Source organism: Heterodontus francisci, chromosome 32 (genome assembly GCF_036365525.1).
Source record: "Heterodontus francisci isolate sHetFra1 chromosome 32, sHetFra1.hap1, whole genome shotgun sequence".
NCBI lineage: Eukaryota > Metazoa > Chordata > Chondrichthyes > Heterodontiformes > Heterodontidae > Heterodontus > Heterodontus francisci.
Window position 1 is genome coordinate 16,831,834 of NC_090402.1, and position 21,255 is coordinate 16,853,088.

Below are 21,255 nucleotides of genomic sequence, written 5' to 3' on the forward strand. Positions count from 1 at the left end.
ATTTGCTGTTTATCATTTGTGTTTTCTGGTCTTTCATGTAAGAGACAATCCAGAACACAGTTATTTTTTAAAACCCAAGGGCACAGTCAGTTAAACTAATCACAGCACATGGCAAAATTCACATATTCTGGTTTGATAATGCAATACATGTAAAAATACCCTGCATAGACAATGAGTTTACAAAGATTACATGTTCCTATTCTTCCACTTATTGTTGCAAATTACTAAAATAATTTATGCTGAAAAACAAGACAGAAATCAATGGAATGCAACATCAAATTTTTATGTTTTTGTTCAGCAGGATTTCTCTATTTGTGAATGAGAATATAAAGCTCGGCACTGCAGTAATATGATGGCTGCAAACAATAAGACAGTTGAAAGACACCCACAAAGAAACAAGGTTCATGATCTTTACAGACTGTGTCGGTGCTGACAGTTTTCTTTTGTTTTCCTTCTTATTAATATTTGAGTAGGTGAGTAAAAGTCATCAAAATGGAGAATTTGCAGATATAAATATATATACATTTAGTTTTCATTTTTGGGCCTACTCTCACCACTATTACCTTATTTACGTACTTTGTCCAACTTAACAATGATGTGTTTATTGAATGGAGTGATGTAACAGTACACTGCATCACCAAAGTGCGGCTCCAGAGTTGTCTAATTCTCCTCTCTGCAACCCCCTCCTCCCCACCCCCACTTTCTCCCACCGCATCATGTAATCCAGTGAGTTTCAACCTGTTGCACTGTCGTGGGACGGGGGAGAAAGGGACTAAATGTCCCCATCTTTCTGTAAACATTTATCACTTACTATAATTTCAATTATGTTGGAAATATGGGCCAACTCATGCACCGTTGTAGTAAATGGTGGATGTCTAGAACAAATAATCTGACCATTCTCATGATCATTGGCGATGCATGGCTGGTTGTAAAATTGTGCCTCCTAGGGATTTTATATAGAATATACAGACTACCCCAGCTTATTTTAAATTAGGAACCTTTCATAAAGCATATATCGGAAAGTCCCATCTCATTAGTCTGGGTTGGATTTAAAACCAATTCCCAGAACTAAAAGGGCGTGCAACTCACAGTTTCACTCATGAATTCACTTGTTGCCAAACAGAAGCTCTCAGCAATACTGATGATACCTTCCTAGCTTTTCCTACAAAGGATAGTTGATAGAATATTACTTACCCTGTGAGAAGACATCAACACTGGGCTGATCAGCATTAATGATATGGTATTTTTTACTGTAGCTATTCAGTATCCCATGACTAACTCTGCGATATTCCAATAATCTTTTTGCAGTTTCTTCCTCCGTTATCCCATTAGGTTTCACTAGGCGGTTCTGTACCTTATTGGATGTTGGCCAGTTGAAGGTTATATGATATATTTCTAAAGTATACAGGCAAAGGTAAATTTTGAAGAATGCACTGGTAAAGTGTGATATGAAATATCAACTACTCTGTTTAAAGGAACAATAGTCTTTGTTCAAAAAAGCAAAATTAAGAATATAAAACCCACTTCATTGGTTACACATACATATGGGCTGATCAAGATGCATCAGTAGCCTTTCTTAGTTTAGTTTAGTTTAGAGATACAGCACTGAAACAGGCCCTTCGGCCCACCGAGTCTGTGCCGACCATCAACCACCCGTTTATACTAATCCTACATTAATCCCATATTCCTACCACATCCCCACCTGTCCCTATATTTCCCTACCACCTACCTATACTAGGGGCAATTTATAATGGCCAATTTACCTACCAACCTGCAAGTCTTTTGGCTTGTGGGAGGAAACCGGAGCACCCGGAGAAAACCCACGCAGACACAGGGAGAACTTGCAAACTCCACACAGGCAGTACCCGGAAACGAACCCGGGTCGCTGGAGCTGTGAGGCTGCGGTGCTAACCACTGCGCCACTGTGCCGCCGTAATAATCAACACTTTGATAATTTTCAAGCTATAACTTGAATAACTGAGTGATAAAGAACATACACTTAGGCCAGCTGATAATGGGAAGGACAGTAAGTATGCAAGAGTATTTGAAATGAATGAATAATAGGAAAAGCACTATAAAAATACTTAAAAGATCGTTGCAAAGCAATATTTTATCCTATTACCTAAGGAAAACAGTGATTAAAATGTTACAATGATATCCAGAACTGTGGATTTATAGTCCAAGTTTCAAAAATAGTTTTTGGAAAGTACTTTTAACTTAATTTTAATCTGAATAATGTCAAATACTCTTTAATATGTTACGATGCAAATGTCACCTTTTATAACTTCAATATTGAAAAACTCTCAAAGAATTGCATAAAGAAGATTAAGAAAATGGTGAAGCATAATAAATGGTGAAACATAATAAATGGAATATAGTTCTAATAAATAAATGTGTAGACTATGGATAACATGCTCATTTTTAAAAAAGGAAGATCAATCCTTGCCTATCAGTGATGTTGCGGGACAACATGTAGATAAGAATAGGAGATAAAAGGCTGGAACTTTGAGGTATTTCCAAGGTGAAATTGCAGGAGTGGAAACAGAAATCATTGCAAGTGATGTACTATCCAAGTTAGGACAGATAGAACTGCAACTGAACAAGAGTGGTGACTCATTGCTAGACCAAGAGGAGAGACAGTGAATTAAGTTGCAGGAGTCATCTGCATTGAACTGAAGAAGGGGATGGATAGATAAAGCATCATAAAGGATGTATTACTGACTTGACTAGTACTATAGGCAGAACAGAAACTGGGCTGAAGGGGTTCAAAGGGAAAGATCAGTGTGAGCTGAGAGGATATTGGAGAGAAAGGGGAGGTTAGTGATGGCACAATTGATAGAGAGGACAGAGTGGTAGAGGGTGGGTTTTCTTAAACAATGATATATATACATATATATATATATCTTTATATATATATAAAACATCCCTAAACAAAAGGAAACTAGGCTCCATATTTTAGACAATGTCCATTGTGATTTTTATAATGATAAATAAATTACAGGGATGAAAGTTAAGTAAACAGCTAATGAACCAATGGTTACACCTGTTTTGGTACATATACCAAAGGAATCAGAGTGATCCAATTGTAAAATAATTGGTATGATGGAATGAACTGAAGCAAAATGCAGATTTCCCCAGTGAATTTGTAAGCTTCTTTCAGATTATTAAATTTCTCTTTTCTTTCTTTAACAACCTGATGACCTCCTGCAAGTATCAGCCTTGACTCAGTAATAGTGTTCTCACTTCTGAACCAGAAGGTTATAGGTTTAAGCCCCATTCCAAAGATTTAAGCACATGATCTAGTTTGATACCACAGGGCAGTACTGAGGCAGGTGCCGTCTTTTGGATGAAACATTGAACCAAGATTACACGCATAAAATAGCCCATATCGAGTACTTATTCCTCAACCAACACCATCAAAAATTATCTGATCATTTATCACATTTCTGTTTGTTGGATCTTGCTGTGTGAAAATTGGCTGCCATATTACAACAGCAGGTCCACTTCTAAAGTACTTCATTGGCTGTGAAGTTTCTTTGGGACATCTAGAAGATGTGGAAGGCGCTATATAAATGCGTGTCCTTTCTTTTATCTTTCTTCTGTCAAGCCTTCAATATTTTTATGTCTCTTCCCTCCCAGGGCACAAACAAATGAGTCGAATCCATCATTAGGGATACCAAATAGACTAGCTTTTTTTCCTATAACATGCAGGCAAGATTAACAAAAAGTGACTTCTTGTATTTAACTAGTGTCTGTAAAATGTCTTTCTAACTGCAATCGCTAGTCTTGGGAAGACACCATGTTGAATTGCATAGTTGTATATTTCTACAAAAATGGCCCTGGACACCCTATTAACCGTAATACATCAGAAGCATAATGAAACAACTTGCTTCTCCTTGTAAAAAATTAGTTTCAATCGTTAAGATACTGCAGTGTAAAAAAAAGTACAGAATGTCAGAGAGAGGGCCAGAGAAAAATGGAACTGGCTACAGATTAATATAAGGTGTACCTTTGATAAAGAGTTAATTTATAAATAATATATCTCACCTCCTGTGTTCATGTCAATCCTTTTCCCCAGATTTCTCTCAATTAGTACAGTATCAGGGGCATCAAGTATGACTATGGATAGAAAAGATGCAGTTAATGTACAATTGTATAGTTACAATGGGATCATTAATTGAGCAGAAACCAAATTGTGCTCACTTTTAGCCACAGCAACACTCACACCACCTTCTGAGCTGGTGGCAAAGGCACCTGGCGTCTTTAAATTTGAGTATCGGGGCTAATTTCGGGAAGGAGTCATAAGACAGGTGTAGGCCCTCTATTTTCACATGCAAAATGTCTGTTTCAGGTGAAGGTTGTACCGGAGCTTTTACCAGTATAATGTGCAACACACTTCTGGCATGGATGGCAGAATTTTGTGCGGCCATTTGAAGCAGAAATGGTGGCGTGGGGGAGACGAGAAATCGCTTCGGAAGCGTCCCCCCAGAAATCTGGCGTCGTAACGCAGTCCGTGGCGGGAAAGCACCAAGGTGGAATTGACGCCCTGACGTGACGGAAATGTATTTTAAATTGTAGAACACTTAATTTCAATATATTAGCATCTCATTCGTCACAAGTTAATGGGGGGGCTTGTGATTAAGGGGTCGGAGGGCAGCACTCACCTGCCTTCGGGTTCACGACCGTTGAAAGCTGAAAGCACTGAGGCGAGGCTTCAGTGCTGCGATGGGGAGGCAGCCATGACTAGCACTGCATAAGGGGAGAGGGGGTTACGGAGGCCATTTTCGGACTGTAGTGCTGTGCGCTCTGCAAGGTGGGTTGGGGTCTCAGGTGGTTATATCAGGTGAACAAACTGTTGGGTGTGATGTCTGTTTACCAACACTGCTGGATGAAAGGGTTGGCCATCAGCAAGGGTGGGCACTAAGGGACATCAGGGATTCTGCCAGGAGAAGTAGCAAAACCTCAGTTGCCAGAGCAAGGTCACCTTTGCATCAAGAGTGCTCTGTAAGCCCACTAGTTGCTTTGCAGGGGTCTCATACACCCTTTTTTTCAGACCTCCCGTGGCGTGAGGCAGCACCTCCAACAGAAAGAGGGCCAAGAGACAGCTGCGCCTGCCCGTAAAGATCCACAATGAGAGTGACAGCAGCTGGCCATGTCAAGAAGGGCACACCTGTGTCAAACAGTGTACCAGACTCGAATCAGCTACCTCAAATGTCCGAACGGCATTGTCAGCAAAGGCTACACCTCTCCAGGGAGGCCATCACTGATTTATGCGTCCTGCTGTAGGATGAGTTGTGACCTATGGGATTTTGGGGTCACCCTAAGCCCTGAAGATCACAGTGGCACTAAACTTTTACATGTCTGGATCATTCCAAGGATCCAGCAGGGACATGTGTAGCATCTCCCAGGCAGCAGCCTACTGCTGCATCAGGGAAGTTACCAATGCCCTGTTCAAGAGGGCTGGCGACTATGTGCACGACCGGACTGACCTTGACAGTCAGGCAGAGACGGTCATTGGATTGGGGGCCATCGCTGGATTTCCCCAGGCGCAAGGTGTGATATACTGCATGCATATGGTATTCAAGGCTCCAACGGACCAGTCAGCCATCTTCATCAACAGGAAAAGCTTTCATTCCATCAACATTCAACTGGTCTGTGACCATCAAAATTGTTTCCTGCAGGTATGTGCCCGCTTCCCAGGAAGCAGCCAAGACGCCTACATACTTCAACAGTCCCAGGTGCCACAGCTTTTCAGGCCCCCTGCTTGCCTTCAGGGATGGAGACCAGGGCTGACCAGAAGACTTGGCTATTCACATCTGTGAGAAACCCTTGCACTGCAGCGGTGGAGTGGTACAACAGTTGTCACGGCTCCACCTGAGCGACCATCGAGCAGGCCATTAGGCTGCTGATGATGAGATTCCAGTGCCTGTATCGATCCGGTGGAGCCCTGCAGTATGCCTCAGAGAAAGTGTCACGTATTGTGGTGGTCTGCTGTGCTCTGCACAATATAGCACCGCAGAGAGCGATACCTGAGTGACACTCCTCCACCGATGAGGAGGACGCGGTGGAGGGAGCAAGCTGCACTGGATGTTGAAGCCCTAAATTTGGAGACCAGACACATTGAGCGACAGGCCAAGGAGGCAATAAACAATCTCAAATACTCGCTTCCAGCCATGATGTCCACTCACAGAGAAACCAATAAAGACTGACCTCAATGCATGTATACTGTCGCCTCCTTTCCATTTGTGTTCTGTGCCTAGTGCCCAGCTGAAACATGCGCTAGTGCCCATGGGGGATCGATCATATTTAATGAGGGGTGTGCTTAAATTGGCATTCCACTCAGGGGGAAGGGTGAAGTCAGCAGCTCACTATTAAGGCATGATTGAATAATCACTTTTACACAATGAAGGTTAATTGCTTGACAAAAGAACTTTATATGATGCAGCACGTCAAATTTCAAACACCTGTGTGCGTCCATGTGCTTTTCTTTATACGTTTGCAGGCGTTTCTATGAGGTGGGAACCCAGCGCCAGCAACCGGGCTGGAGGCAGACTGCTGATCAGGCTGCCCCTTGGCAGGTGATGACTTCGGCGGCCGTCCCCTGGCTGCCTGAGGGTTTCCTGCACTGGTGCAAGACTCTCCTCAGGCTTCACAGCTGCAGGATCTGGGCTCACTGGCGGAGGGCTGCAGAACCACTGTCCACTCTCAGAGCACTCTTAGTAGAGCCCCCAACTGTAGAGATCAGACTCTCCTCCCCCCTTTCAATGCTCACTTGAATCTCCCTGCTCACCAGAGAAGGACAAGGAGCTGGAGAAGACTCCAGGCACCTTTCTTTCTCTCGCCTTGCCACTTCTGCCTCAAGCTCATTGCCAAGGCGATGGCATGCAGGTCTGCGTGCATCTGTGGGATCTGGCTCTCCATGAGAGTCGCCAACCTTTCAATGGAGGAAGCCATGCTCTCACATGCCTAAGGCATGGCAGCACTCATGGCATAGACTCCTCCATCATCTGTTCAGGACTCCACATGGCATCTGGTATCTCCGCCAGATGTTGCCTTACCCTCTCTGTGACTCCAGCATGTGCTGTTGACACCAGAGGCTTGTCATGAACCTGGGGCTCATCGTGGAACTGGCCATTACAGTCCTCCAATGATCAGTGGCCTCAGTTGTCTCAACCTCAGCCAGCTGCTCAAGCGGGTGTGCAGTGCTCTCACCAGCTTGTGACCTTGAATCTACCACTGCACAGAAACCCACCGAGGTGAAAGTATCTTTCTTTTTTTTATTAGTTTCATGGGATGTGGGCATAGTTGGCAAGGTCAGCATTTATTGCCCATCCCTAATTGCCGTTGAGAAGTTGGGGTGAGCTGCCTTCTTGAACCCTTGCAGTCCGTTTGGTGTGGGTATATCCACAGTGCTGTTAGGGAGCGAGTTCCAGGATTTTGATCCAGCGATAATGAAGGAACAGCAATATATTTCCAAATCAGGATGGTGCATGGCTTGGAGGGGATCTTGCAGATGGTGGTGTTCCCACAATTCTGCTGCCCTAGTCCTACTAGGTGGAAGAGGTCCCAGGTTTGGAAGGTGCTGTTGAAGGAAGTGTGGAAAGTTACTTCAGTGCATCTTGTAGATGGTACACACTGCTGCCACTGTGCATCAGTGAAGAAGGGAGTAAAAGTTTAAGGTGGTGGATGGGGTACCAATGAAGCGGGACTGCTTTGTTCTGGATGGTGTCGAGTTTCTTGAGTGTTGTTGGAGCTGCACTCATCCAGGCAAGTGAAGATTATTCCACCACACTCCTAATTTGTGCCTTGTAGATGGTGGACAGGTTTTGGGGAGTCAGAAGGTGGATTACTCGCTGCAGAATTCCCAGCCACTGACTTGCTCTTGTAGCCATAGTATTTATGTGGCTGGTCCAGTTCAGTTTCTGGTCAATGGTAACCCCCAGGATGTTGATAGTGGGGGATTCAGCGATCATAATGCTGTTGAATGTCAATGGGAGATGGTTAGATTCTCTCTTGTTGGAGATGGTCATTGCCTGGCACTTGCATGGCGCAAATGTTATTTGCCACTTATCAGCTCAAGGTTGAATGTTGTCCAGGTCTTGCTGCATATGGACACAGACTGCTTCAGTATCTGAGGAGTTGCGAGTGGTACTGAGCACTGTACAATTATCAGCTTACATCCCCACTTCTGACCTTAAGATGGAAGGGGGGTCATTGATGAAGCAGCTGAAGATGGTTGGGCCTAGGACATTACTCTGAAGAATTCCTGCAGTGATATCCTGGTGCAGAGATGATTGGCCTCCAACAACTCTAACCATTGTCCTTGTGCTAGGTATGACTCCAACCAGTGTGAAGTTTTCCCCCTGATTCCTATGACCAGTTTGGCTAGGGCTCCTTGATGCCACAATCAGTCAAATTCTGCCTTGATATCAAGGGCAATGACTCTCACCTCACCTCAAGTTCAGCTCTTTCATCCATGTTTGAACCAAGGCTGCATTGAGCTCATGAGCCAAATGGCCCCGGAGGAACCGAAACTGAGTATCAGTGAGTAGGTTGTTACTGTTTAAGTGGCACTTGATAGCACCGTCAACTACACCTTTCCTCAGTTTGCTGATGATCGAGTGTAGACTGATGGGGCGGTAATTGGCTGGATTGGACTTGTCCTGCTTTTTGTGGACAGGACATACCTGGGCAAGTTTCCACATTGTCAGGTACATGCCAGTGTTGTAGCTGTACTGGAACAGCTTGGTCTGGGGCGCAGCTAATTCTGCAGCACAAGTCTTCAGTACTACAGCTGGGATGTTGTCAGGACCCATAGCCTTTGCAGTATCCAGTGCCTTCAGACATTTCTTGATATCACAAGGACTGAATTGGCTGAAGACTGGCATCTGTGATGCTAGGGACCTCAGGAGGAGGCCGAGATGGATCATTCACTGGCACTTCTAGCTGAAGATGTTCTGCGCTGGTGGAAGGTGCAGGACAGTCATGGGACAGTGCATCCTCTGAGTGCTCCTCCTCCTCAGAGGTCGACATCTGGCCCCCTTCTGGTTGAGTCTCCTGTGGAAGCCAATCTGTGTGAGAGAACACAAACTTGTACGGGTTATGCATTGCAGATCTCGTCATGCCAGCCGTGCATGATGTGCATCTGCAGAAGTGTGTCGGATGTCAACTGAAGACAATCCTCACTCTCTTGTACCAAAACTTCAGTCTCTCCATCTGCTACTGAGCGGCTGCCCTCGGTGCCTGCTAACCTGAATGCCTCTTCCTCAGCCATCGAGAGAGGCCATATGTCAACAACTCCTCTGCCAGTCAACGAGGTCTCCCTCCTGTTATGGGCCCACTTGCCCTGCACGTGGAAAGAGAGAGAGATACTAAGACGTCACAGGAAGAGCGAGATAACAGTTCTGCTACTGGCAGCCCCTCGTCCCCTGCTGGGGTTACCTACCTGGCTCCTCTCCACATGTGCTGACAGGGGAGGTACTGGGGATGAGATTTGAAAGAAGGTGGCTTGTGGCTGAGACGCAACCATGTATTTGCAAGGATATGGTGATGCCTAACCCCGTTTGGCAGTGCCTTTTTGTTGCCTCCCTCCCCATGTCGCACTGCCTGTCGCATACCCACATGCAAACCCCAAAAGGGCACTCACCTCGGCAGACCGAAGGAAGCTGTGGACTCTCTTCCTGCACTGGACCTACGTCTGGGGCAATGACCCCACAGTTGCTTACCTCTTCTGTGATCTTAGTCCAGGGTTGCTTGGTCAGACAGGAGGGTCTCTTCTTACCATCCCTGGGAAGAGGACCTCCTGCCTTTGCCTTGCAGCCGGGAGAAGAATCTGCAGGGAGGCATCGACCCACTATGTGTAGCTCAATTTTTCTTAAAAAGTCTGAGTAAACAATATTTGCAAAGGTTTGTTTCAACCATACGTGTAGAGAGAAGGGGTGAGAGCAATGTCATCATGCTCATAGCATTACTATATATGCAGAATTACTGTTGTAGTGCACCTGAAAAGGAAGAGTTCATGGCTGAGGTGGAGCAAAGAGAAGGAGCAATGACAACAGTCCTCAATGTGCTCATCTAAGTTTGAGTGACGAATGAAAAGTAAATCCTACATAAACAGTGGAATTTATCAGTAATACTTTCTGAATAAACAAGGCATAAATTGGATCAAAAATAAAACTTTGAGTTAAATCAACTTGCACAAACTGGCCAAGTTAGCAGCTATAAAAAAATGAATATCAAATGAAGACAAAGTCCTCCCTCACAGTTGACATTCTTTATCAGTAAACTGAACCCAGATAGGTTTATGGTAGCTATTTTGCCCTTTAAAAATCCTATGTACTTTAACCAAAATCATGTAGCAAATCAATTAGTTTCAATTCATCGCAGAAACGAGTTATATTATCACTGATTTGAGCAGAGAGGTGACCAGTCTTATTCAGAAGAAAGTCGACAGAAGCCGAACACTGAATTACTGCCTTTAAACTACACACAGCTATTTGTAATATTTCCAAATTTCTTGACTAAATATTTTCTCAGGTTGCTGTACATTATAGAATGCTTTCTACTTTACAAATTGTATGGTACCAGGTAGGTTAATGATATCCAACATGCTTCAGTGTATTTGAATGTTAATAGTTGTTGACAGGGCTGAGAGCCACACTCAGCAGGGAATCTGAGGTCTGGGTGCACCGAGCCAAGGGCTCTGCTGGACATTGGTTTTGGCTTCACATGTTTCCCATTAATGTTTTGGTGGGCTGTAAGATGGTAGGGCCACCCTTTTTATGGTCCCTAGACACCTTTTGAGAATGGTCTATGGTACATAGTCTTAAAACATTATGTTTGCTATTTTATATTAAGAATAATGAGTGAAGTATAGGTAGTGTGTAACACACAGATAAAATAGTAATGCTATGACACAACATTTGAAAATTTATTTTCCCCTGGCTATATCAAAATGTTTTTCTGATAGACAATAGCTGCAAAATAAATGCATAACCTAAAAGAAATGCAGTCTCACCCAGCATGAGAACATATCAGGAATTTTGGAATGTGTGCCCACATTCCCATGATTTTCCACAGGAATGGGATTTTGTAAAATTACCTTTGCCAAGTACATAATTGAGTCTTTTCTTCTATCTGTGATAGATCCACTCTACAGAAATTCCCTCTCTTTTTTATATTCATGAGTGGAAAAAAAATATCGATACTGCAAGTTGCCATCATCTATTATTCTGTTTATTAGGTCTGGGACAAAGCTTTGTGTTCCTTTGAAAGTTTTCATTCAATAACAGAGGTTTCAAAGATGTTTATTAAATCCCTTGAAATTTTCAAACTCTGAAGATTACCTGAAATAGTTACCTAAAATGAAAAATTCAGTGCATTGAACTAGTTAGGGATTTGCAAGACCACCATCCACTGGCAACTATAGAATAACCAGATTATTTTTCTTTTTAAGCTTGGTTTCCACTGCATAACTTTCCTGATACGTCTATTTTTTATTTCTTCTGACAAGCATTCCCAATAATTACACCTTACAAGCTAATGTTCAGATTTTGTTCTTAGGCAATTAATGAAACATCACTTTAACAAGTTTCCTAAGAAGTGCTGTAGATATAAATTCTTCTGACAAGGGAGGCAAGGAATTAACATGTTCTTCCAAACTAGGAGAACTTGCATTATTACTGGGTTAAAAAAATTAAACCAAGCCGAATAAAGACATTTTGCTTAAGAACAGAAGAAATATTCTTTTTATTATGGTTTTATATGTCAGATTAATTTTTGCTCTAATTGAAATATAATAAATTTTATAATTGTTATCCGATACATATGATCCAGTATGAAATCTGTTCAATCTGGAGTTTGAACTGTGAACTGATTGAGGTCATGCCACCACACTTTACCTGTACGTCACTATATTTTCCAGTTTTTTGTACATTTTTCTGAACATGCAAGTGCAAATACACTGAGAACAAAGAAACTATATATCTTCACCTTTTTTTAAAAAAAAAGGTTTGGTCTTACAGGTAAGCATGCAGGGAATCAATCTGATTCAAGTTTACAATGTAATATTTATAACTTTAGTGTTCCCTGATCTTGCTTAGACTTCCTGGAGATCATTAATTTTTTCATGTATTTCACGTAGCAAATGGTTTCAATATAGGCAAGTATGAGGTCATCCATTTTGGACCTAAAAAGGATAGAACTGAATACTTTCTAAATGGTGTAAATCTAGGGTCAGGGACAGTGGTGGTCCAAAGGAGACTTGGGGGGCCATTGACATAGATCATTAAAATGCCATGGGCAGGGAGAGAAAATAATCTCAAAGGCTAATAAAATGCTGGCCTTTATATCTAGAGGACTAAAATACAAGAGGTTAAACAAAGTCCTGGTTGGACCACATCTGATTAGAGCAGTTCTGAGCATCACACCTTAGAAAGGATATATTGGCTGTGGAGGGAGTGCAGAGAATATTTAATAGAATGATACCTAGACTCCAAGGGTTTAAGTACAAGGAGAGATTACACAAACTGTTATATTCCTTGCAATTTAGAAAGTCAAAGGATTATTTTATCAAAGTTTTCAAAATATTGAGGGAGCAGCCATGGTAGATAGAGAGAAACTATTTCTGACGGTTGGGGAGTCTAGGACTAGGGCGCATAGCCTAAAAATTAGAACCTGGCCTTTCAGGAGTGAAGGTAGGAAACACTTCAGTACGAAAAAGCTGGTAGAAGATACAAACTCTCTTCCCCAAACAGCAACTGATGCTAGGACAATTGTTCAGTTTAAATCTATGATTGATAGATTTCTGTTAACCAAAGGAATGAAGGAATATAGGGAGTTAGGTCAAAGATTGCCTTGAATAGCAGAACAGGCTCAAGAGACTAAATGCCCTATTCTGATCTCTATGTTCCTATTTACATCCTGTAAATTTTCAGCTTTTGTCATTCTTATTCCTCTATCTCTATATAGAAATTCTTTTATATTTTGATACATTCAGGGCTAGTGTCAAACAAACTCACCCAATAACTAAGTGGGTACAATGCTTTCATGTAACTAAAGCATAAAGGCCGGAGTTTTACGTCCCCCAAATGAGCAGGCTGGTGGGGCGGGGGGCTAAAATTGAGTGGGAGGCAGGGGGTAGCGTAAAATTGAGTGGGAGGCAGGGGGTAGCGTAAAATTGAGTGGGAGGCAGGGGATAGTGTAAAATTGAGTGGCAGGCCGTTCCTGACCCCCTCCTGCTCCAATTTTACATGGGGTAGCGGCGGCGAGAAACGGCCTGCCCGCCCCAGGCCAATCAAGGCCCTTAATTGGCCACTTAATGGCCTCCTCCTGCCGCTGCGGGTATTTTACCCTCGGCAGCCAGACAGCAAAAGCCTCAAGAACCCCGCCTGATAAAACCAGGCCGCCTTCTTGCGGGCTGGGGTGGGGGGCCCTCCTGATCAGGTACCCTGTGCGCCATGGAGGGCTGCCCCAAAGCCCCAAACGCCCCCAACGCACAACACTCCCCCCGCTCCCTAACCGAACCCCCGTGCCTAGCCGGGGCCCAGCTGATTGACCCCGGTGAGGCCCTAAAAACTTACCTGTCTGCGAGTCTGTCTCCCAGTGGCACTGCTGGGACACTGATTGGCCGGCAGCTCCATTCGGCTCAAGGAGGTGGAAGTCCTGTCCAAGGCCAATTAAGGGCCTAGGGAGCGTATAAATCCTGGCCTGGCTCCCCAGTCGGGGCGGAGTCGGGCTTTGCCACCAACTTTTCAGCCGGTGGGTGGGAACCTCACGCCCAACAAAAAATTGCGGCGATAGCTTTCCACTGAAGGAGCTTCAAAGGCTCAAATAAACTCACTTTCCAGTGGCCTAGATGATGCTTTGGGTATTAACACTGGCCTGGTTTAAAATCCAGCTCCAGACAGATGGGATGGAAGTCTCTGACAGCTGTTAAGAGTCCTAAATGAAATCAGTTTGAGTATTGTCAAGCCAATTCCCAATAATCACAAGTTCCACAAAACTGGCAGTAATTGGTTGGTCATAATCAGACAAGCCATAAGGTGGGAAATGGTAGTGTTGCACTCATGTAATAAGGGATTCTTTGAAGCTAATATCCAATGCAGTGTATCAAAAACTCAAGTTGTACTACATGTGAGCTTGACACTTGTTGAATACAAAGAAAATAAACATTCCATTCTCCAGCACCTTAAGGAACACGAAATGCCCCAAAAAGATAAAAGTTTCCCCCCCCCCCCCTACTGTCAATAAAGAGATTGGCCTGAACTAACTCACTTCATTTTTACCACTGACTAGTTTTTTTAATATATTTGTCCATGAGATGTGGGCGTCGGTGGAAAGGCCAACCTTTATCACCCATCTCTAATTACCCTTGAGAAGATGGTGATGAGCTGCCTTCTTGAACCACTGCAGTTTATGTGGTGTACATACACCCACAGTGCTGTTAGGGAAAGAGTTCCAGGATTTTGACACAGCAACAATGAAGGAACAGCGATATAGTTCCACATCAGGATGGTGTGCAACTTGGAGGGGAACTCATCAAAACTGGGTACAATAAGAAAACAATTGGGAATGCACATTTGCATTGAACACATTGCCTGTAGCAAGACCAAACATGGCGTGCCAAGAGGTAATGCAAATATTGGTTTAATGCAAATTGAAGTACCACCAATTCTTAACTTCTCACTGGTCTGGTACCAGCAACAAAAGAATTTTCTCATCTTGAAGTAGAACATTTTTGTATGAGTGAATGCATATAAATTGATATGTTATTCTTTGGATACTGGAAGTCTTCTTTCTCAAAAGAAATTTTAAATTTTTTTGTCCTAGAATTCAACTGAGTTTCCACCCCCACACTATGGATTAGCTTTCTTATTCAATTTTATTTTATTCACTTTTTTGTAACTAAGTTCCTTAACATAGATATACACATGGAGAAAACAGTAGCTTTCATTCTTAAGTAAATAGCTTCTTTAATCAGACCAAAATGACTGTTACTGTTTGTGGAAAGATATGTTTACAATAATATTGCTTAACTCAAAAAAGCTCACACACAAGGAATTTTTTTCCCCCAATAGCAAGGTTAATATTGTTTCTCAACATTCTCTGTGGTTAGCTACATAGGTAGAGAAAAAGTGTAAAATTAACTTTTGGCGGGGGGAGAGTTCTTACATCAATAATTTGGAAAAGTGTGGAATTAAACCATTTTGTCTTCGTGCAATGACCTGACTACTGTGTTGTTCTAATACTAGGATCAATTTCTAGGATCTTTGCTTTTAGCTAATATTATTATCCATGAAAACTCACCAACATGTTCTGGTGCAATTCCTATTTCCTGTAATGCAAGTGACTGTTCTCGTGTTCTGGGGAAGCCCACTAGGACCCAGCCCTGAGAAAACAAACAACAGAGATGCAGTTGGTTATAAATAGAGAGATGAGGGAAAAGTATGCGGTATTAGAATTTACTACATAAAATGATATTAAATACATCATATAGCTTTGTTAAGAGCACAAGATTTGCTTCAGTCTTGAAAAATCAGTAATTTTGCCACTCTTTACACTTAGAATCAGCATCAAGTGCTCCAGATATGCAGGGCCCGATTTTAAGTATAAGTTTTGAGTGAGTTAAAACCTTACCCGTAATAGCAGTATATTTTTAACCTCAACTTCTGCAGAGTATTTCCAGGTTACACACTAACCATCTATGTGGCTATGTGTAAATATCTAGGAAAATAAGCTCTGTGAAATCTCTTCCATCTCAAGGGTAATCAAGCAAATCCAAGAATAGTTATACAACTCCATTAGCCACAACTTTTATTCTACTTATACTGTACAGGTGACTCATTGACTCTTCCAGGATCACATGAACTGTATCATTTCAGAAGGTTTTCAAGCATTTGTGCCTATCCTTGTTATAACCGACACTTACTCAATGGCTTCTGAAGGAGCTAAATTAGAATAGCATTCACTCTTTTTTTGTTGAGAGTCAATTCCACATTTTCATTCCTCCTCTAAAATTTTTTCTGATCTTCAGCCTCACTTGATAATCACCATGCATTTGGTGGGGCAAGTAAATCAGTAGGTATCTCATCTAAAGCTATGATATAAATCTATATCTTAAGAATCTACCCTCCATTTATCTATTTTCTCCCACTATCATGCCATCTATGATTTCTCTGTAAGGTCCTTGAGTGTGTCATTACCTCCCAACTCTGTGCATAACTCTCTGAAAGTTCCTGATTGAATCCTTTTTTTTCTGTTCTGCACTTCTCAGAGCACTGAGATTGCTCCAACCAGAGTCACAAACCATGTCTGTGGTGTGGTTTCCCACCTTGCCCTCTCGGCAATGTTTAATCTCGACCGTGCCACCTTTCTCCATCTCCTCTCCCTTGCATGATTCCATTCCTATTTGTCCAAATGCAGCCAAAACATCTCCAATAATGGCTTTTCTTCCCAGCACTGCACGGTACCTCTAAAGTCCTTGGCCTTCTCCCCTTCCTCATCTAGAGAGAGTCATATCCAAAATATTTGCCAACGACACCTAGTCTTACCTCTCCACCACCTCCCTTGATCGCTCCATGCTGTTAGACTGGCTGTCCAATATCAAATCATGGTTGAATATAAACTTTGACTCAACTGAGTATCATGAAGGGTAAAGCTATTGGTTTCAATGCCTAATCATAATCTCCACTCTGTTGCCACAGATTCTTGCCCATGCTTGCTACCTGCCCCCCGCACTACCCACCTCAGCCATTCTCAGGTTGAACCAAATATTGCAAAATCTTGGCATCCTGTTCGATCCAGAACTGAGCTTTAAAGCCCACATCCCATCCATTAACAACAACTCGTATTTCCACCTCTGCAACATTATCTGCCTCCATGCACAGCTATACCCCTCTGGCACTGAAACCCTCATCCGCAGTTGTGTCACTTATTTCTTATTGACTTATTTCTCCAATGCCCTTTACTTTTTAAGTTCTTTGTAGATTTCTAAATAAAATATTACTGTATTGTATGGATGTGAAAAAATGAGGGGATTTATCAGTGTTAATCTATTGATGCCATGGGATTGTGTGATCTTACCTGCACATAGTCCTGTATATCCTTCTTTGAAATTTGCATTTTAAAATTATCTTACACATTTAACTGTCCAATTTTAGAAAACAAAATTCTAACTCTGACTGAATTTGGAAATTCTGTAAATCACATCGTATAGTGTTCATTTTTTTTGATAAAAGCAAAATACTGCAGATGCTGGAAACCTGAAATTAAAACAAGAAATTCTGGAAATAGCGGGTCTGGCAGCATCTGTGGAGAGAGAAGCAGAGTTAATGTTTCAAGTCAGTGACCCTGATGAGGGGCCTGCCCAATAGTGCTGGCGGTGGTGAGGCCTCGTGGCGGGCCCCCTGCCACTCAGCGACGGGACTGCCATTAACATATGTAAATAAATTTAAATAACTGATTTAATTGCCTTTACATTCTTGCCGTCTGTCCTGGTGCGATATTAGTGCCGGTGGCCGGCACTCCCACACCTTCGGATCTCCATCCGGGGAACCAAGGCGGAACATTGGTTGGGGAGGGGGCAGCAGGTAAGCTGATCAGTGCGGGGGTTGGGGGGGAATGAGGTCAAAGTCATATCATTGGTGTAGGGGATTGTGGGAAGGGTAATAGTGTAAAGTTTATGTACTTTGCGGGGGAAAGGTCAGGGGGGCAAGGGAAGTATTGGGGGGGGAGAGGGCAAGTAATTAATTTTATGGTTATTTGGGGAGTATGGGAGAGGGGCAGAATAAATTCATTTAATTTTTTTCATTAAATCTTTCTTTAAATATGTACATTGAAAGTTAGGACTCAAAGCCCTTTAAAAATGGCGTCAGTGCCTGCGCACAGGCAGCTGACTCCATTGCCGGGGACGGACAGTCCGCCCCTCCATGTGGTGGGGGGTGGGGGGGGTCCATTTTACTCTGCACAATAAATGTGAAACTGAGTGAAAAAAACCATGTTCAACTCCCGAAAGCTTGTTATGGAAGGATAATGACGAAGCTTATATTTGCTCAGTTTCACATTTATTGTGCAGAGTAAAAGGATTACAAACATGTAGCTCCTCACACAAAACCCGCTCCCAGTTCTAGTGAATGTCTGGTTTTAAGTACTCAACTAGAACCCCAATTAACTCCCTTCATCTGCATATAATCACACAATTAACAGTCCACCCCGGCTATTTAAATGAGCTGTCACGCTTAATATCGTGGCGGCTCCGGGACATGCGGCCCACACAGGCGGACCACCATTGTTTTCACCTGCTGCCGATCTCAGCAGCGGGACTACAAATTTCAGCCCCTTAAATTTTCCAGGAGGAGCTTTAAAATTGTTTTGGAAAATGTTCCGGTCATAATACAGTAGTAGCAGGTCTATCATGAAGTAAAGCAGGTTAAAAAAAAGTGTGGAGTAATTACAATCTTACATACAGGATAGGTTTTGAAATTCAGAACCGTAGGAGCTCCTGGGTCATAAGACTTCTAGATGGCATCAGTTCCTGTATTTATTGATTTACTTGTATGATGCTCCTGTTGCTAGAGACAAATAAAACACCTTTACTGCAATTACAGCCCGTTTTCCTTTGGATAACTGACATTGCTTTGGAAGTTAGGACAGGTGCTCTCTGACAATCTGTGAATATTTTCAGGGGATCCCCCAAACAGAAAAGTTAGGTAACTACCTATGTGCATAAATACAATACTATAACAATTAAATGATTTACAAATTAAACAAAATAGTTTTGGAAATTATCTGTTCTTACTATAACTACATACCTAACCTTATACAAGAATGTTCATTTTTCTTTCCATTCCTTTGTGCTTTCATTCTTTCAGCCCCTTTCATTAGATTATTTTAAGTACTGTGTATGTAGTAATATATCTATTCATATTGTCCATTTGAGAACTGTGGATGTATATACACAGTGCTCTTATGTATCAAAACAAAGAAGTGGGCTGCCATAGGTCCTTAAAGCTGGTTTTTAGCCAATGAGAATCCTGTCCTGCTCTCACTTTCAAAATGAGCTGTTGGAGGAGAAAGGCAGAAATAAGATGGTTAACCTAAACATATTCAACTTAAAAACTCACATTCTCTTTCTGCAAAACAAAATATCACATAATTCTAGGGAGAGAAGCAAGTCTGGGGAAGTGGCACCCAACACCTTAGTCCTCACCCACATGGAACAGGAAGTCCTTTGGATTAATGGCCCACACAAAGTTATGAGCAGTGGGGAGGTAGTAGCCAGCAGCTTTCTGAACAAGGTGTTTGCCTATTACTTGTAACTCTTCAGTCACCTCCGCAAATATTCAGCCAGCTTCACAACTTCAAGCTGTATTCCCAAGGCATTAACCTGTTAAGGTCCAGCTTTCCAGCGCCATTCTAACTTGACCCTTTTCTCTTTCTTCTAGGTCCATCTCAACAGCAAGGGCATCCTGCAGAAGACTCCTCAGAGGAGGACAATTTTCCAAAGGATACATCCTCAAGTGCTCTATCCCTCCCAAGCACCAGCAGAGGCATTAGCACTCTGTGGGGTTAGATAATGAGCACAGGGGTCTGCACATAAGGAAACACCCAGCAGGAGTGAGCAGGTCCTGGTAGTAGGGACAGCAAAGGAGAGAGCTTTGCTGAGCAGGATAGAGATATAGAGATGAAGATTTCAGGGATATTGCCATGAGAACAGATCAGATGGCCTCTCACAAGCAGTTATACCAGGTATTGTAATGTCTGTCAACGAGTTTAATCACCATGGCCGAAAGTATAGAGGACTTTGTTTCCAGCCTGTGTAGTGTCATCTCGCATGGGATCAGCACTCTGCAGCCGCCTCCACTGACACTGCAGCCGGGTCTTTATAACAGGATTTGAAGTCATCAGCCTTAATACAGGCAAGAAATGAACTGAAGGCAATTACTGCATTGGGAATTAAATTGGCAGTTTGGTCTGCAGTGTGGTTTAATAGCAGCTTCTGAGTCTGCATTGTCACTATCTCATTGATATAGAAGTTGACTGAAAAGTTTCAATGTTTTTTAATGCAGGAGTAAAGAGAGTGGTGAAGGATGAAACAAGGACTGTTAATGCAGAGGGAGTTTGTATAGGTTTTCACAGGTCATCAGAGTCAGAGCAATTAACTCATCACACATATCTCTTGCTGCAAGGTGTTGAGATAGTCCTCTTTCTTCTGTTGCTTCCTCACTTTCACCCTGATCTTCTTCGCCCAATGAGGACTGCTGCTGTTGCTCTGCCTGGTCCAAATGCAGGCACTCTGATGGCAAGGTTGTGCAGTATGCAGTGCACCACTATAATGTGGGAGACTCTTCATGGAGAAATTCGTAGGAAGTCCCCAGGCAGCCTGTCCAGACACCTGAACTTCTGCGGTGTGCTCAATAATGATCCTGGTGGTCCCACAATATTGATTATGCCTGCATTGCTCAGGCATCATGGTGTTGTAGAGGGTGTCATAAGCCAAGTGTACAGTGGATATCCCTTGTCTGCCAGCAATCATCCTGTCACAGTGGTGAAGGAAAATATTGGGGATATGGTTGAGTGTCACAAGATAAAAGTATCATGACAAATGCCTGGATACCTTGCATAAATGTGCATAACTCTGTTTCTGTGATCAGAGAATAGCTGATATAATGAAGTGGTAGATCTTCCTATTCATGAATGCTGCTGGCTGGTCTCCTGGTTCCCTGATGTCAAATGTAGGTAGTCAATGACTCCCTGAACATAAAGGAAACCAGTCACTGCTGCAAATCATCTAGATCTCTCTTGTTCACTGTTGAGGTCAATGAATACGATCATATCCTGATTAGTCTTGGCAAACAGGGCATTGATGACATGCTTAATTCAACTGTGTACTGTAGACTGCTATATGCTAGAGAGCTGTACCCTGCAGAAGACTGGAATGTGCAAGTGGGAAGTAAGTGAAGGGCTGATGTGACTTTGAGAGCCACTGGGACAGTGTGGGTCCTGGGTACAGCAGGCAGAAGGTCCTGTTAAAGGAGGCTGCAAACCTGAATTCTTTCCTGCAATCCAAACAGCACAATGGCACACAGATCCATCGACCCAATTAATAACGAGTGCCCTTTTAAATATTACATCAGTGGATCTGAGAAGCCAAACCCACTAGGTGGGTTGGCACTGGGCAGGCTAATCCTGTGATTTTGTGTTAAAATGGCATTGGGGTCCTAATTACATCATAGGACCAGATCTGCAAGTATTCAT

The 21,255-nt window shown here is 42.8% G+C and overlaps 1 protein-coding gene across 4 annotated transcripts in view; it reads right to left on the reverse strand.

Annotated features, from left to right (window-relative positions):
- ak8 (adenylate kinase 8) overlaps positions 1-21,255 on the reverse strand; it is a 148,389-nt gene that overhangs the window by 76,764 nt on the left and 50,370 nt on the right. For 3 of the 4 annotated variants that reach the window (XM_068011864.1, XM_068011861.1, XM_068011862.1), the window contains 3 exons: positions 15,307-15,388; positions 4,048-4,119; positions 1,195-1,395 (listed from right to left, as the gene is read on the reverse strand). In XM_068011864.1, the coding sequence (XP_067867965.1) occupies positions 1,195-1,395; positions 4,048-4,119; positions 15,307-15,388 (355 nt within the window). The remainder of the gene's footprint in view (positions 1-1,194; positions 1,396-4,047; positions 4,120-15,306; positions 15,389-21,255) is intronic. The other variant, XM_068011863.1, reaches the window with a different exon arrangement.